At 40.8% G+C, this 16909-nt stretch overlaps 1 protein-coding gene across 5 annotated transcripts in view; it reads right to left on the bottom strand.

Moving 5' to 3' along the window:
* Positions 1-16909, bottom strand: part of NALCN (sodium leak channel, non-selective) — a 300559-nt gene that overhangs the window by 76988 nt on the left and 206662 nt on the right. For all 5 annotated transcript variants that reach the window (XM_040487132.1, XM_040487128.1, XM_040487129.1 and 2 more), the window contains 2 exons: positions 11490-11626; positions 9415-9556 (listed from right to left, as the gene is read on the bottom strand). In XM_040487132.1, the coding sequence (XP_040343066.1) occupies positions 9415-9556; positions 11490-11626 (279 nt within the window). The remainder of the gene's footprint in view (positions 1-9414; positions 9557-11489; positions 11627-16909) is intronic.

The raw sequence follows: 16909 nt of genomic DNA, 5'->3' as shown, positions 1-16909 counted from the left end.
CTTTTTCACAGGTGAGAAATCTGACAATCATAGAAATTATGTTGTTTAGGTCACTCAAATTATAAATTAAAATATTATAATTAAGTCTAGATTATATAGCTCAATGTTCAGATCTCATCACTAAACCATGTGTATCTAAAATGTCACAAGGCTTAACAGTATAAAAAAAGGATTTTCCAAACTATACTGTAATACAATGATATTTATTTGACATGAAAGGTTTGGTTTATACATATAACTTGCTCTTATCCCAAATCTTATGCAAGATATCAACTAGCACGTTTTTCCTTTGTTCTGTACGTATATGCATACCTGATTTTCAGAATAATGACCCTGAAGCACTAAAGGAGATCAATAACTTTTCTCACCTATTAATACCAGTATGATAAGAGTATTTATATTTTACATTTACTGATTGCTGAAATCTGGGATCCATCACAACTTTCAATTAAGTAGAATATTAATTCATTTATTCAACCACCAGGGAGTAACCCTAGACTATCAGGGAATAGTAGCTTCCTTTGGAATGCTGCTGTGCTTAGTCTGAACACCTGTATTCTCTGGTAACCTCCTTCAAAATGAAGCCATTAGTATTTACTTGAGACAGAAAACCATAGCTATTCTAAGTATTCAGCTCACTTTTTCTGATTTGGAGTTGTTAACAACGTATTTCTGTTTGTAACTGATAAAAAGTTTTAGAGTCATGTTTTTCCTTTTTTCATTTTGCAAATATTAACAGGCTGACAATAAATGGAAAGGCATTTATAAAAACATATGACCATAAAGCACAAAACCATGGTCCAATGAACAGGGCTTGGTGAATGTCATTTCTGCTGGAAAGGTGTAGTGTAATTATTGTAATTAGCTGCTTTATTGAATAAGTCTCCCACATAAAATTTCATAATTGGAAATAAGCAATTACTTAAAATTACATAGGTTGAAGGTGGTAGGTACATCATTCAGCCGTATTTTAATTTTTCATGCACCTGTGAACTGAAAACTAATCCCATGGAGCATAGGACAGATCATGTGTACGGCAGGATGTTTCTATAAAATCAACTTTTTATAAAATTGACATTATGCTTGGAAAGAAAGAATTTAAAAAGGTGATTAGTGTAGGCAGCAGCAAAATTAAAATAGTCACATTACAATGTATGCAAAGGTGAGTACTGTTATAATAGCATGTTATGAAGCTTTGAAATATGCCTTAGAATGTGGATTTTGTGAAAAGGGACTTTTAGATGATGGGTCAAGAGTTTTGATCTTGTTATTTCAACATTATAAATTCTGAACCCTGAAAAAACACCAGACATAAAAATTTAAAAATATATAAATATGTACACACACACACACACACACACACACCCTTCACAGTCGTCCTTTGGGGCCAAGGGCACCCATACCCATTGATTTCTGCTCTGTGTGTGAAACACCTTTTTATCTTTCTGTGAATTCCACCAGATCATAGGCTCCATATGGTAAGGCTGGTGGATTCTTTGTCCACTACATTTCTCTCCACTGTCCAGTACTGCCTGTAATTTGTTCTTGAAATGTATTTACAGAATGAATACATTGCTTAATATTAGAGATGACTCTTTTCTGTACTACATTTTTTTTTCTTATGAAGTGAATCCTTGAAATAACAAATGTGAATCAGGTAAAAATTACAAAGGAAGCCTATTTATTTTGAAATGCACCAATTCACTTGATAGGAAAATCTTGTGAAACTAGAAACCAGATGATTGGAAACTTAATTGGCTTGACTGTTTTTGCACTAGATTGCATGACAATGCTTTAGTCACTCGAGCTTGTGGCGTTGGAGATTTGGCCGAATCTCCAACAACTTACACATCGCTAGACCAGTGTAATGATGCCAATGATTCAGAAGATGAGGGGGAACCAGTATCGTCAAAAACAGGTATGCTCAAAGTACACTACCTACTGGTGGGAAACCATAATATACACTATAATATATACCTAAGCATATCACTTCATGCTTAGAGCTCATATAGACAGAGAGACAAAAACCAAAAACCTGCAGAGATTAAAAAAAAAAAAAGAGTGGATTTATGATTCTGGGAGAAAATGCCAGATGCTTTTAATCATGCAGGTGTTTGTGAATTTAAAATCCTAGGCACTCTGGGAGCAGTGCTTGCTCTCCAATTATGGTTCAATTGTATTGGAACTTTAGATCCAAATATACCAGCCCCAGCAACAACTGTAACACATTGGGATCGGTATTACACTTAACGGAAAGTAAAACTTAAGAGTAAACTATACTCAAAAGAGAAGAACATTGAGACAGGGGAGTTAAATGTAACTTTCACAGATAGGCTTAGTTGCAAAGTCAGCTCTGATCATTGCTTTGGAGACAGCACCAAAAAATTGTGGTTAAAAGCCTTCTGTATTATCTACAGATGATGCTTGATCCTAGATGCATTTACTTTTGAACTTCAGTGGGTGTACACCTAAGGAATGCAAAGTACTTATAATCCCAGACCCAAAATGATTATACCACTAAATATTCTGCAAGAAGAATCACTGACCGGGAATTTCTCTTCTTGTGTTAGCTGACGGCAGGACGTGATTTTTACCTGGACCCCAGCTCACTGTGTGCATAGAAAGGGCCTCAAGAAATAACTGAAATGAAAAGATGTACTGAGTACAGTACTCAGCTGTACTTTGATCTCAGCACGAAAACATACTGCAAAGGCCAATCAAAATGAAAGAAAAAGTTTTCATTTATATTTTGTATCTTTTTGTTTCCTCTCCATTATTGTGAATAAATGGACAATCAATCACCTACTAATGCATTTGTAAGCTAAACACAGAAGTCCGGAAGTCCAGAGAGTTTTCACATTCTGTCTGGTGGCTTCTTCCCTCCCCCCCGACCACATGGTTTGTAACTCTGCTATCCGGCCCCTGGTGAGGTGGTGATGCCATGTAATCTCCCACTGTCCTCCTAGAGATGTGTCTTGAAAAGCACCGCGGAGATGCTAAGCTATTATTTTAGAAAATCCTTTCAGAAGAGTAAAAGCCCTAAAGATGAAAATAGGCTGTTCTTCCGCACACCCCCCCCCCCTTTTTTTGGTGAGTAAATGTTCATCCTGAAAATTATAGATCAGTTAACTTGCTCTGTATGTAGTTACTGGAACAAATCATCAAACACTCTATAATCACACAGAAAAATACAAAATGCTGTCTGGCAATCAACAAGGCTTTGTGAAGAGTAAATCTTTCCAGAGCAATTTAATTTACTTCTTGAGAATCTGAGACACTATGTAGGCCATGAGGGTAGTAACTGAAATATCACAAAAAATCAGACTAAAAAAAATCATATTCATGAGCAATAAGGAAAATAAATCAATAATTGATATATTGTGCTTAACTAGACTGTTAGAATTGGAGGTTAATTTGTTTATGTAAAAGTCCTTTGTCTTGACTGATGAATGTAAGTCTATTTGCTTAGTCTGAATTCATGGTATGGTTTAGTATCGGTAATCTTTTTTATCTGGTGTTAGAGGCACATGACATAAGCTATGCCAGTGCAATGCTAGGCATTTAACATATTATAATCTATTATTTAATCCTCATGACAAACACTGAAAATAAGAATTATCTCTAGGGATGAGGATCGGAACTGACATCACTTATGACTGTGACTGGTCATAATCACCATTCTACTCTGCTTCTCATGAAGTTATGTCAAGCGTCTTCGGCGTCCTGTGCTTTTCCACAGGCTTCCCTCTCTGCCTGGAGCACCTTCCTCCTACAATGCTCAAGCTTCCTGCTCCTGTAAGGGATCCTGTCTCAGGTTCCTGCAACAATTTTTACCCCCCTGCATTTACACATTTGTCCCCACGAGACTAAAAGCCCCTAAAGGGCACTGATCACATTTTGCTCAGTGTTGAATTTTCAGGGCCCCAAAAGAGTGCCAGAGGAACAACAGGTGTTCCATAAATGTTTGCTGAATGACTGAGTGAACCTGAAGACTCATGGAAATGAAAAGGGCCAAGAAAACATAGTAATTACTTGTATCACTTCCCTCACTTTGTACATGTGTTAGCTGATAAATGTGGAGGCTTACTGTGGAACTTGCTGTATATGCTTAGCAGAAAGGAGGCAGGTAAGACAGAGGCAGATGTTGCCCTATTGTCAGAGAAATACTCTCTATTTTTTTTTAACTTTATTTATTTATTTTTAGAGAGACAGAGATAGCATGAGTGGGCCAGGGGCAGAGAGAGAGAAAGGGAGAAAGAAAGAGAGAGAGAGAGAGAGAGAGAGAGAGAATCCCAAAGAGGCTCCATGATGCCAGCACAGAGCACGATACGGAGCTTGAATGCACGAAACTGTGAGATCATGACCTGAGCTGAAACCAAGCTCAGGCTGATGTGAGTGTGTAGTTCCCTCATGTTCTCCACATGCTGTGAGGTTTTGACCCCAGAAAGGGCACAGCAGCCAAGACAGCAGGGCAGAAGGATTGGCGAGCTCAGCTAAAGGGCAGAGAGTCGCCAGTTCCAGCCACAGTGCAAACCTTGACATTATGGAGACGATTCACCTGTGAATGGGCTGCTTTTATTACCAGGGCTACTGAAAAAGCACGTTCACACCTCAGTTTACTAACAAACACTCTAGTAAAGAATCCCAGGGTTTAGTTTCAATAATCTGGACAAAAAATGGGTAGAAAACCATTGCCCGATTTCCTTCTGCTTGGAAAGTACAAACCTCCTCTCAAGAGATGCAGGTTTATCCTTTAACCAGGAGAGGGAACCCCTGGCTGACGCCCCAGGTGTGGGAGAGTAGGAGGAGAAAGGAATGAGGGAATTAGCCTTGGGAATGCCATTTTCTATGGAGTCTGGAAGGGCAGCCATTCACCACAAGGGAGAGGTTGGAAAGCACTGTTTCCTGTCTTTTTTTTTTTTAAGTTTATTTATTTATTTTGAGGGGGAGGGGGCAGAAGGGGAGAAAGAGAGAGAGAGAGAGAGAGAGAGAAAGAGAGAGAATCCGGGTCCACAGGGTCCACACTGTCAGCGCAGAGCCTGATGAAGGGCTTGATCCCACAAACCGTGAGATCATGACCTGAGCTGAAATCAAGAGTCGGACACTCAACCACCTGAACCACCCAAGTGCCCCTCTGTCTTTTTCCTTTAGGATCTGCAACAACAACTTAAAGATTTTATGTTTTTGTTTGCTTATTGTTTATGGGGAGAAGGACAGGTATTTTAAACTACATGATAAAGGTGATCAGGTCCCTGCAGCATAAGATTGCCATGGAATTATTTATGGTTGTTCAAAGCCAAGGTCATAACTCGGACAGTACCCTGCCCAGCATGTGCCTTTGTGCCCTCATGTTCCTCCAGTTGCATAACCAAAACCACCCCCACTGTTCGTTGTCGTGTCTTCTTTTTTATCCCTTAACTTATGATCTTCATGTTCCTGGGGACTCAGTATTTTCCTTGACACGAGGTCAGCTTTGCGGGACTCAGAAGTTTCTCCTTACAGGTCAGCATTAATGGAAAAGTTTTACTTTAGTGCTCCTTTTTTTCATGTCATGGGAATCACTGTTAGACCGGCCTCACATTTTCTTTTTATTTCTTACTACTCTTTGAGGAAAAACAGCCTCAACCTGTGCCGTACCACGCTGGAGAGTTTCTTCATATAGAGAGAAAGCCTTGCCATCCACTGGACACTGCCAGGCATTTCCAAAGGCATCTGGGGCTGTCACAGAAATTTCCAAGTGCTCACCGAAAAATATTTTATCAGAAGCTATGAGGGGTATGGTCTCTGTTCAGGATTTTTGTCATGTGCTTATGTAATTTTATGTGGCTTTAAGGTTTTTAAGTAAAAATTTAAAAAAGGCTTGGCATGTTTACAAATACAAATACTAGACTGCTTCCTCTTCAATTTCTGCTCCCCTGGGGCATCCTCATGCTGACATTCGTTAAGCGGGCTTCTCTGTGTCGGGTTTTCTGGGCTAATGGCACTCAACACAGACAACAAATCCCAGGTACTTCAGGTACTTCTTTTTTTTTTTTTTCCAACATTTATTTATTTTTGGGACAGAGAGAGACAGAGCATGAACGGGGGAGGGGCAGCGAGAGAGGGAGACACAGAATCGGAAACAGGCTCCAGGCTCTGAGCCATCAGCCCAGAGCCCGACGCGGGGCTCGAACTCCCGGACCGCGAGATTGTGACCTGGCTGAAGCCGGACGCCCAACCGACTGCGCCACCCAGGCGCCCCTCCCAGGTACTTCTGAGGACAGCCAGGAAGCAATGGCAGCTGAAGCTGCAAACACTGGAACGCCAAAGGAGGGAAGTTGACTTTCCCTGCAGCCTAAATAAAGCCAAGGCTTTAAGAAGCAACAGTAGCCTGGGTAAACCTTCTTGCTGCTGCCATGCTAGGGTAGTGGCTACTGAGATGAAGAGAAAATATGTTCTCTACACCCCACCTTCCCAACTGGAGCATGTCTCCAGAAAATGGAGCTCACGAGGAGGTAAATAATATTCTCCCAATTGTAGATTATCCAGATATGGGCCAACGAAGCTTGCCTGGGGTGAAGGATAACCTAACCATCTCTATAATTTTCCTGGTACAAGATCAGATATTGGGTGTTTGAATCAACCAAACTTATAGATTGGGGAATGCCTGTTGTCATCAAAAAATTCTAGTATCTTCTATTAATTTTTTAAAAAATTTATTTATTTATTTTGTGAAAGACAGAGAGAGCTGGGGAGGGGCAGAGAGAGAGGAAGAGAGGGAGAATTCCAAGCAGGCTCCACATGGTCAACGTGCAGAGCCCAAATTGGGGCTTGAACTCATGGAAACCGTGAGATCATGACCTGAGCTGAAATCAAGAGTCAGATGCTTAACTGACTGGGCCACCCAGGTGCTCTAGTTCTGGTCTCTTTTACAATGCTGAGTGATTTAGATACCACTGAGGAGCAGTGCCTGTGCTAGTTCATTATATTTTAGGATATTATGAGAAAGGCACAATTGTACGATAATGGAATAAAATTGTAATTGTTATCTTACTTTCAGTTAGTTAAAAATAATGTGAAATGAGAAAGTAGACAGAAGCCACAAAAATATAAGGACATTGGAGAAGTCAGAAATGGCATCTGAAATTCTCAGACAGTGATCTAGCACAGGGATCGCTAGGGGAGGGAGATGGTGGGCACCCAGAAGGGTGATAGGGTGTGCCCCCCTTGGAACCCCCACACACCTGCCAAGAATCTTTATTTTTTCCTCACCAATTTCAAAATATTTTGTTCAGAAAGTGTGAGAAATGTCGTATTTGCTTTCAGAGAGAAAATAAATGATCAGGGACTAATTTCAATTTTGTGTTTCCAGTGGAATAATGTTATAAGTGACTTAAAAGAGCATGTTGTGGATTTATGCCCACTTGGGGCATAACGGCCACCAGCTCTCGGCATTCTTTGTGGAGATGGCTGGTCACGACAACCACAGCCCAGGCTGGGGATTCATTCCATAACTCTGGCTTAAAGTCTGCATTTGAAATAAAATTTAAAAATAAACATTCTGTGTTCTAGTATGTAAAATGCGATTTCACACTGAGTGGCTGAAACCAGGCCACTATCCCTCCACTTGATTGTCCACTAACACATGCAGTTCCTCGTGTATGTCCTGGACACAGTATTGAATGAAATGTAACAACTGTGGACAAGAAATGTGACAAATTTAATATTTTTTAAAAAACAGTCAAAGTCTTTAATGAGGGTAAGAATATTGCTTGTATGTGTACACATGCATGCAAATGCACATTTTGTGGGGTTTTTTTCCACTCAAAATTTAAAGGCAAAGAAAAATCTCAGTTGAGATCAATTCAGTGGCTTGGAAGATATAGTGGAATAAATATTTCAAAGCACAGAAGAAAAGCAGACCGATGGCAATCATGAGGGAAAAAGTAAGAGGGAAATAAAGGGCCAGATGGAAAAGTAATAATTGAACAAATAGTAAATGAAAATTTCCCTGACAAATATCTCAGTCTGCAAACTGAAAAGACTCCCCATTTGGGGCAGTTCTGATGAGAAACGACATACAAAGTATATCCTGGTAAGGCTTCTGAGCCCCAGGGATACGTAGAAAGTCTTAAAAGCTCCCCCAAACCAGAAAGCCTACCTGCCAACCAACCAACCAACCAACCAACCACCAAAGAAAAAACTAATTATATTCATATGAAAAAAAAAATGACAGTGGCATCAGACTTGTCATCTACAACGTTGGAATCTAGAAGAGAGAGAAATAGCATCTGTAGGTGACTGAAAGAAAATAAGCAGGAAGAGACATCGCACAAGGAGTTCATTATTGTAACTGAGAACAAAATCACCGGGCTGCAGCACATGATGAGCGCTGGGAGAGTTAGAGGGGAGAGGTGGGGAAGGGCAGGAGAAAAGCAGCAGAGGGGAAAGGCACTCTGTGGGGAAAGGCTAATCCTCGTGGGATGGGAGAGCAGGGGAAAGAGGATGAAGGGGCTGGTATTTTATTTTCACGTGATAATGAGAAATATGTATTTGATCCTAAGCAACAGAAAAAGGGTGGCCCCAATTTAATGGAATAAAAAGTGAACCAGGACTTCCAAAGGAAAATGCCCGCAAGTGAACCCTAACGTTTAAGATCTGTTACAAACTCTGTAACTGGTCATTCATTTTCTAACTGTGGAATCCGAGGGAAAAAATTCCCTATCAACTATTGAATGATAGATAGATCACAACATGATTAAGACAACACATAGCAATAATTGCCACCACATACTAAGCACTTAATAAGCGGTAGTTATGTTGACTGATTTTTTTTTCTAATGTTTATTTATTTTTGAGAGAGAGAGAGACAGAGTGCAAGTGGGGGAGGAACAGAGAGTAGGAGACACAGAATCTGAAGCAGGTTCCAGGCCCTGAGCCGTCAGAGCCTGATGCATAGCTCGAACTCATGGACGGCGAGATCATGACCTGAAACTTAGACACTTAACTGACTGAGCCACCCAGGAGCCCCTTGACTGATTTTTATAGGAACCTCCTCTGGTTTTTCTCCCTAGTGTAATAACTGGAATAAACATGGTCTCTTGAAAAAGCAACACACAGGCCACCCATAAACCGGGCTGACCGCTGGCAATCAGAACCCTTCTGCAAGTAAGAAAATGCAGGGTTGGGACGGTCTCTACCCATCAAAGTCACAGGGCTGCTACCTGGCACGGCTCAGAAGCTGACGTGTACAAATGCAAAACTGAAATTCATAAATAATACCAATGTCAGGTTTAACAATTTCTTCTACAAATAAAATCATTTTCTTCATTATTGTCCTGAGACCTTCGATTTCAGGACCCCATAGAGCCTTGCAATTATGTAAAACATACGTGCTTAAGAAAACTTTGGTAATTTGAAGCAGTGGATTCTTACTTTTTGGTCAATGTATTTGTTGTCTTCTATTGCGGACCGTTTGGAGTGATCGCAGGACGAGGAAGAGGTGGAAGGGAGGCTCCGTAACAGGCAGCAGGTGTCCTGTTGCTGGCGATCGATGAACTGCTTCATGAAACTCTCCCTTTGCAAATGAAGTACATACACACACATGTCAAGCATTGTTAAATAAAATGGAGCACGTGGTGGCGTTTTACACCTGTGTATTTGCTTGAGCTATGATAGGGTGACAGAAGTTCAGAGAAAAAAAGACCCAGGACATTCACTTTCTAATGTCCCCTCTTTGTAAAGGGAGCTTTCCTACTATTCTTCATTCCTCATCTTATATTCTAATAAACTTTTGCCTGCTAAAAAAGGAAGAAAGAAAGAAAGAAAGAAAGAAGACACATCATGCCAAGAGCAGTGTTTAAATTTAATTAGCAAAATAATTAATTTAGAGAAAGCTTCCTGAATCTTCAGTAGTTTTGTTTAAAAAAGCAATGTCCCTGAAATAACTTTTAAGCAATAATATTCAGTCATTGACGGTAGTTTTTTGAATCTCATTGTGGTAATAAGATACTTCTTTTCCGCCTCTAAGACTTAGAAGAATTAGTTCATCTCTCTGAACTTCCACTCATCATAAGAATTATTGAGAGATAATTTTACATTTAAAGATTAAAAATAACTCAAAGAAACTTGCTTTATCTCATCTCCAAAACATGGTGAGAATGCAAATAACACCTTTTCATACAACCACTAATCTTGAATCTAATATGTGGCTCTTTTATACTTCCTATTTTCTTTTTCTTTAAAATTTTTTAATATTTATTTTTGAGAGAGAAAGAGAGAGACAGAGCACGAGTGGGGGGAGGAGGGGCTGAGAGAGAGGGAGACACAAAATCCAAAGCAGGCTCCAGGCTCCAGGCTTCTCAGCACAGAGCCTGACGGGGGACTTAAACTCATGAGCCTCAAGATCATGACCTGAGCGGAAGTTGGACACTTAACCGACTGAGCCACCCAGGTGCCCCATACTTCCTATTTTCAAGTTAAAAAATTATTTTAATCAGAAATGCAAATATATTTCCATTTGAATTTTAAATATTATGGCACCATATCCAGTCTCACATTTTTATACCCCCCCCCCACAGGATTGTTTTTAGAACTAGTTACATAAAAATGTCAAATTTCATACTATTCTGGTTCTATTTGTGATTTTTGAGCTACAACTGAAATAAAATCCTTTGATTATTAAAAATAAGGGTTTGAACATATCCTTTATGCAAATGCTTAACTGAAGGGCAAAGGGGTGGAAGATAAAATTAGTGTAAGTGGGAAATGCCACATTTCTTCTTTTAAAAGAGGAAGACAAAGACCCATTAGAGCCTAAGGTAAGTGTGCTGGGCAAGCCATGTCACCAGAATTTTCCTTCTAAGGTTGTGTCCATGCTACATTAAGGACAGTTTAAAGATTTGGAAGAACGACATACCATTCTCTCCCACAATAGTTATGTTGGTTTATGATGCATAAAGAAACAATGGCAACACACTTTTGAGCAGGTCTTTGTAATGCACTACTTGTTCTCTAAGATGCATTAAAGAATTTTTAAACTTGACAAAAGCGTGAAAGACAAATTATACTGGAATCAGACACGACGTTCTAAACAAATGCTGTCACAGCAGGACAGAAACCTGGCTGGTGGCATTTCTCTACTTCCTTGAAAATAAAAGGCTTCAAGAGGCAAGTTTATCCTTATATGGTTGAAAGTCAGGGGTTGGTGTCTACCTGCAGCTGTGAGCACCCGTGCCTGTTACCTGGGGAGACGAATCCCTGAGGAGCATCTCGGGAAGAAGCAGGGGGAAGCAGCCTAATGCCACCATCAAATGACTGCTCTGAATATATCGCTTAAAGGGGTCAATGGCTTTTAAAACAGAGGTAGAGAGAGTAGAAACATAAATAACTTAAAAATAGAAAAAAATACCCTTCTTTTAAACATGAACTTGAAAGAAGGACTGATGCAGATTCAAGGTAACTCTTTGACAGTGTATTTGGCACATACGCTGAAATAAGTATATTAATACCTGATTTTAGGAACTGTAAAATCTGAAGGAAGCTTTGAGATTTTCACCATTTGCGGTCTGTTTGGAAATTTTTCAAAGATTCGAAGTCGCAAAGGGAGCTTCTCTTTGGTGTCTGCATTGGCTTCACTTTGCTTTAACTAAAGAAAAAAATAGAAAGAAGACAAGGGGGAACTTGGCTTACTGCAAGTCACGGAGTACTTGAGTTTTCGAATCAAGGAAACGGTGAGTTGGTGCACGACGGACGGTAGATGGCAGCAGAGACCCATCAAGTGCGTTACTGTCTCCCGCCATCTACCGCTCTCTCCGTGCACAAACTTGAAAACAACCCGGAAATCAAACCCAAAACTAAACCAAAGCAAAAAACTAGCCCAGAAAAAAAAAAAAAAAAAAAACAATGAGAGGAAACACTTATTGTTATTTTATTCCCAAATATTGCCGTTAATACCAAACATTACTTTTTACTGTTTACTTCTTTATTATCACTAGCATATCCAATAACCTAACAATAAAATTTGTTTTATAAATATGTGTGCTACGGCAGGAAATCAAAAGAATACAAATAAATGAAACTCCTAAGTAGTGATAGTTGTAAAGAGGGAAATGTCAAGAAAACGCATCATTTATTCTAGCAGATTAAAAAGAAAAGCTCAAAATGGAAACAACACATTTGGTACCTACAGGAAGTTCTCTGTTTAGTTAGTTGTAAGGATGGATGCTTGAGAATGATTATATTGTATGCCATAAAATATCTTTGCAAGAAATGACAAGCAAATGGTATCTATCTATCTATCTATCTATCATCTCTCTATCTACAAGAGGGCTTTTATATGTCTACAAATTAGGTCTCAGGGAGACTGAGACTTGAGGTCACAAACTGGAACCAGTGCTGAGCTCAGGAGCCGTCCTAAGGATGGATTTGGCTAGGGAAACTCTGGCCTGAAAAATGAAGTAATGGGCTTCCTCCCCTTCTCAGAACGCACTGTCTTCCCAATCCAAGGCTGACTTCTCTTGCCAACCTCCCTTACTTCTTTTTTTTTTATGTTTTATTTATTTTTGAGAGCAAGAGCGACAGAGCACGAGTGGGGGAGGGGCAGAGAGAGAGGGAGACACAGAACGCGAAGCAGGCTCCAGGCTCCGAGCTGTCAGCACAGAGCCCCACATGGGGTTTGAACTCAGGAACCGTGAGATCGTGACCTGAGCCGAAGTCAGACGCTTAACCGACTGAGCCACCCAGGTGCCCCCCCCCCCCCTTACTTCTTTTTACTACTGCCTCCTCTCAGACCTCTCTGTAGACTGGGATGAACCTCTCTATGTCCACCCGACTCGTCCCCCTCTCCAGCCTGCATCTCGGAACGCCGATCCTGTTCAAAGAGTCCATCAAATTCGAGCAGCTTCTCTGCTGGGCTTAGGGAAGCATGTTTCAAAAGCCATCAGCTTCTTCTCCCTTGCTGGGTGTGCTTTTACTTTATAATTACAGCCTGTCTCCAGTTTGTGGAAAGATTAGCATGGGAGGCTGAGAATAGTTTTGTAAGCCAGAGAGGTGCCAACTCTTCCCTCCTCCCTGAGTGAGGGTACCCACACTGGCCAGAGAGAACATGGGTGCTGCATTTGGGGGAACATACAATTTCAATACAATACACGGTTGTCCAATCGGTTGTGAGCTCATCGTGAGGTTATATGTCTTATTTCTAGTTCAGAAAACGTGGCTCGTTTCTCATAAACTTCAGAAACTGTTCCTACATTTTTGTTGTATATAATATAAATATTTTGCCATAGCCATCTGTACATCTTAGTTAATTCTGGGGCCTGTCTGTGGTTTTTCTGACTGAGGTGGTGACCTCATTTAGAAAAGGGGCCACTGTTCATGGCCTTCCTCCCCTTCTACATGGAATGCAACACAGCATGCTCTCAACCATTTGATGGTTATGATGGTGGCAATGATGAAGAATTAGCTCTCAAAGGTGCAAAGCAAACATGGCTAGCATTTCCATGAGATGCAGGGAATTAGAAAAATGGCCCCACATGTAAACACAGAAATTCACGAGGAAGAGACTCTTTTTCCAAAAGTTTATTGGGACAACTGGTATAAAAATATTTGTCAGTGGTAAGTAGAGCACACAGAAAAAGAAAAGGCAGTTAATATGTTAAGTCAGACCAGAGAGAAAAGCAATTATGTAGGGCCAAAGACAGGCCAAGAAGACAGAGCAGAAACAAGGTATTTAATGCATGTATTTGCTGACTCACTTATTTATATATCAATGCAGTCACTTATAAATCAAATCCCAGAGGCCAGGTTCCATGCAAAGTTCTAGGGATATAAAAATAACTAAGACACTGTATTTGCTCTCACGGAGCCCACATTATAACCGATAGATGGTTATATAAACAGATAATGACAAATATAATAGCTCTTCTAGCTGAGATCTAAACAAGGTGCCGAGAGCTCAAGGTGAGGAGCAAAGGGAGAAGCTTTAAAAAACGACGGTGCTACTTTTATTTCCAGAAACTTCTCCTAGTATTCTGGAGGCTGGGAGACCTAAATCAAGGTATCAGCAGCATCATGCTCTCTCTGAAAGCTCTAGGGAAGACTCCTTTCCTTGACTCAGCTTCTCAGCAATCCTGATGTTCCTTGACCTGTAGCTACATTGCTCTGTTATCTTCCTGTGAAATCATAAGGCTTCTTCCCCGTGTGTTTCTGTGTCTACCTGACTCTCCTTCTTTTTTCTTACAAAGACACCAGTCATTTAAATCAAGGCCCACCCTAACGCAGTATGGTCTTAATTGATCATGTCTGTAAAAATCTAAGTTCCAAACAGGTCCCATTCTGAGGCTCCAGGTGGACATGAATTTTGGAGGGACACTATTAAACCCACTACATACAGTAGTTGAAATTCTCGACCACTGTTTCTCTTTCCGCTGAGCTTGTAAATTCTAGGATGACAAGGGTCCTCAGAGGACAAGGATGTTTGCAGGGGTTGGGTGTGTTTCCTTATTTCATGTTCCGGGGCTGCCACAATATTGACACAAAGTAACCGACACAAATATATGTTGAATGAATAATTATACAATCACCAGCAGAACTAAACTCTAGCAGATAACTTGGAAATAAAAGAAAGGATTGTAGGTATATCCTGAAGGGTGGGGAGATAAGCAGAAAGTATCAATTTACTGATTGAAAAATTTGTTGGTGTAGAGTCTAAGTATCCCTAGATTCACAGAATAGAATAAAATTAGACTCTGTGGCATTCAACCTGAACTTACATCTACCATCGATGAGCCCATAAATGTTTAGAGTAAGTTTAGATGTAAAATTAAAGAAAAAGTTTTAACATTTATTCGTTTTTGAGAGACAGAGAGAGACAGAGCACAAGTAGGGGAGGGGCAGAGAGAGAAGGAGACACGGAACCTGAAGCAGGCTCCAGGCTCTGAGCTGTCAGCACAGAGCCCAACTCGGGGCCAAAATTCATGGACCATGACATCATGACCTGAACCAAAGTCAGATGCCTAACCAACTGAGCCAACCAGGTGCCCCTAGACGAAAAATTGTATAATATTTAATTAAGTACCCTAGCCTATGATGTTTGGCAAATGTAGGGTACCAGTATTGAAAAATAGTCACCTTGCCTGCATGTTTTTAAAATGGAACACATCTCATTCTACTTAGTGCTAGAGTTATTTATGCTTCCCCAAACTTGTAAACTCCTTAGGGGCAAGATTCTGTGTTTTTTTACTTAAAAAAAATTTTTTTTAGAGAGTGAGAGATTGTGAGAGGGGAAGAGGGAGAGAGAGAGAGAGAGAGAGAGAGAGAAAGAGAATATCAAGCAGGATCTATGCTCATCATGGAGACCAGCTCGGGGCTCCATCCCACGACACGGGGATCATGGCCTGAGCCGAAATCCAGAGTCAGACACTCAACCAGCTGAGCCAACTAGGCACCCCAGATTCTGTTAAAAAAATTTTTTTTAATGTTTATTTTCTTTTTGAAAGAGAGAGAGAGAGACAGAGCGTGAGTGGGGGAGAGGTAGGGAGAGAGGGAGACATAGAATTTGAAGCAGGCTCCAGGCTTAGCTGTCAGCACAGAGCCCGATGTGGGGCTCAAACCCACAAACTGTGAGATCATGACCTGAGCCGAAGTTGGACGCTCACCCGACTGAGCCACCCAGGCACCTCATGTTTTTAATTTACTTCTATAGCACCTTGTAGAGAGTGGAAAAATAATAACTGTTTGTGAATAAATGAATTAGGATTTAGCATGAATTGATCGTGGAACCGTAAAACTACAAATGAGAAGCTCTTTCTGATGACTCAGAAGGTTCTTCAGGATCCTACCAATCCTTTCAAATGTCAGGCATCATGGCTCCACAGAAGGGCCAGTTAAGCCAGAGAAGGGTGGGTGGTTGCATGGGGGGCAGACATATCAGATCTCACCGCAGAGGCGCTGGACAGAATCTTCTACAAGCGGGGGAGGGGCCTTTTTCTGGACAGCACCTGCCACATGCTCTGTCTGCTGTTCACAGTTAAACAGCAGAATATACACACAGTTAAACAGGTGAATATACACACATCCAGCCGCTCGGCACCTACCAGAAACATGTCCACATGCACACCACAGCCACGTCCTCACAAGCCCGCAGCCACGCTAAACCATAAACTCCTCAAATGCCCATCAGCAGTTGAATGGAGAAGTAAATTGTGGTTTATTTATGCATTTGAGTCAATGAACTACTCCCAAGCACAAGGATTTGGGTGAATTTTACGAACTAACGTTGAATGAAGGAATCCCGACCAATGAAACAATTACATCCTGAATGATCCCATTTATATAAAGTTAAAGAGCAGGTGACGCTACTCTATCTGGCTGAGTGTCTGCAGAGTAGTTACCCTGGGGTGGGGTGAAGCATCATGACTAAGAGGACATGTGGGGAGGGGCTTCTAAGGACAGCTGATCTTGGTCTGGGTGCTGGGTGTGCTCGGTTTGGAAAAGTTCAGCAAAATCATCTAATCCTTACTCCACTGCTATTAATCTCCAAAACCTGGACCATTTCTCCTTCCCCAGTCCATGATGTTGGTCAAGATACAAAATGAGGAAGAAATACAAGAGGACGATGGGACTGGCTTGCCTACCGAGTGGTGCAGGGTGGGATGAAGGTGAGGCAGCCAGAGCAAAGAGAAACACTGCATGGTACTTGGAAACCACAGTCAAGTTTCCTGACGCACAATAAACCCTATTCTACCTTTTATCCAAATTCTTCCCCCTTCTTGCATTTAAGGACAGATTTCCCCAAGGTTAAACTTACTTTGATGCAAATGGGTGAGTAATATGGATTACATTGAAAATACGGGATGATAATAGAAGATCCTTATATTATACCACAAAAGGAGACCTTCTAACGTACAGTAATTGTAATTGTAAATGTTCG

This window comes from Herpailurus yagouaroundi, unplaced genomic scaffold (assembly GCF_014898765.1).
Source record: "Herpailurus yagouaroundi ecotype Mexico unplaced genomic scaffold, PumYag 164, whole genome shotgun sequence".
Lineage (NCBI taxonomy): Eukaryota > Metazoa > Chordata > Mammalia > Carnivora > Felidae > Herpailurus > Herpailurus yagouaroundi.
Note: the sequence above shows the minus strand (reverse complement) of the source record. Positions and strands in the feature narration are given on the sequence as shown.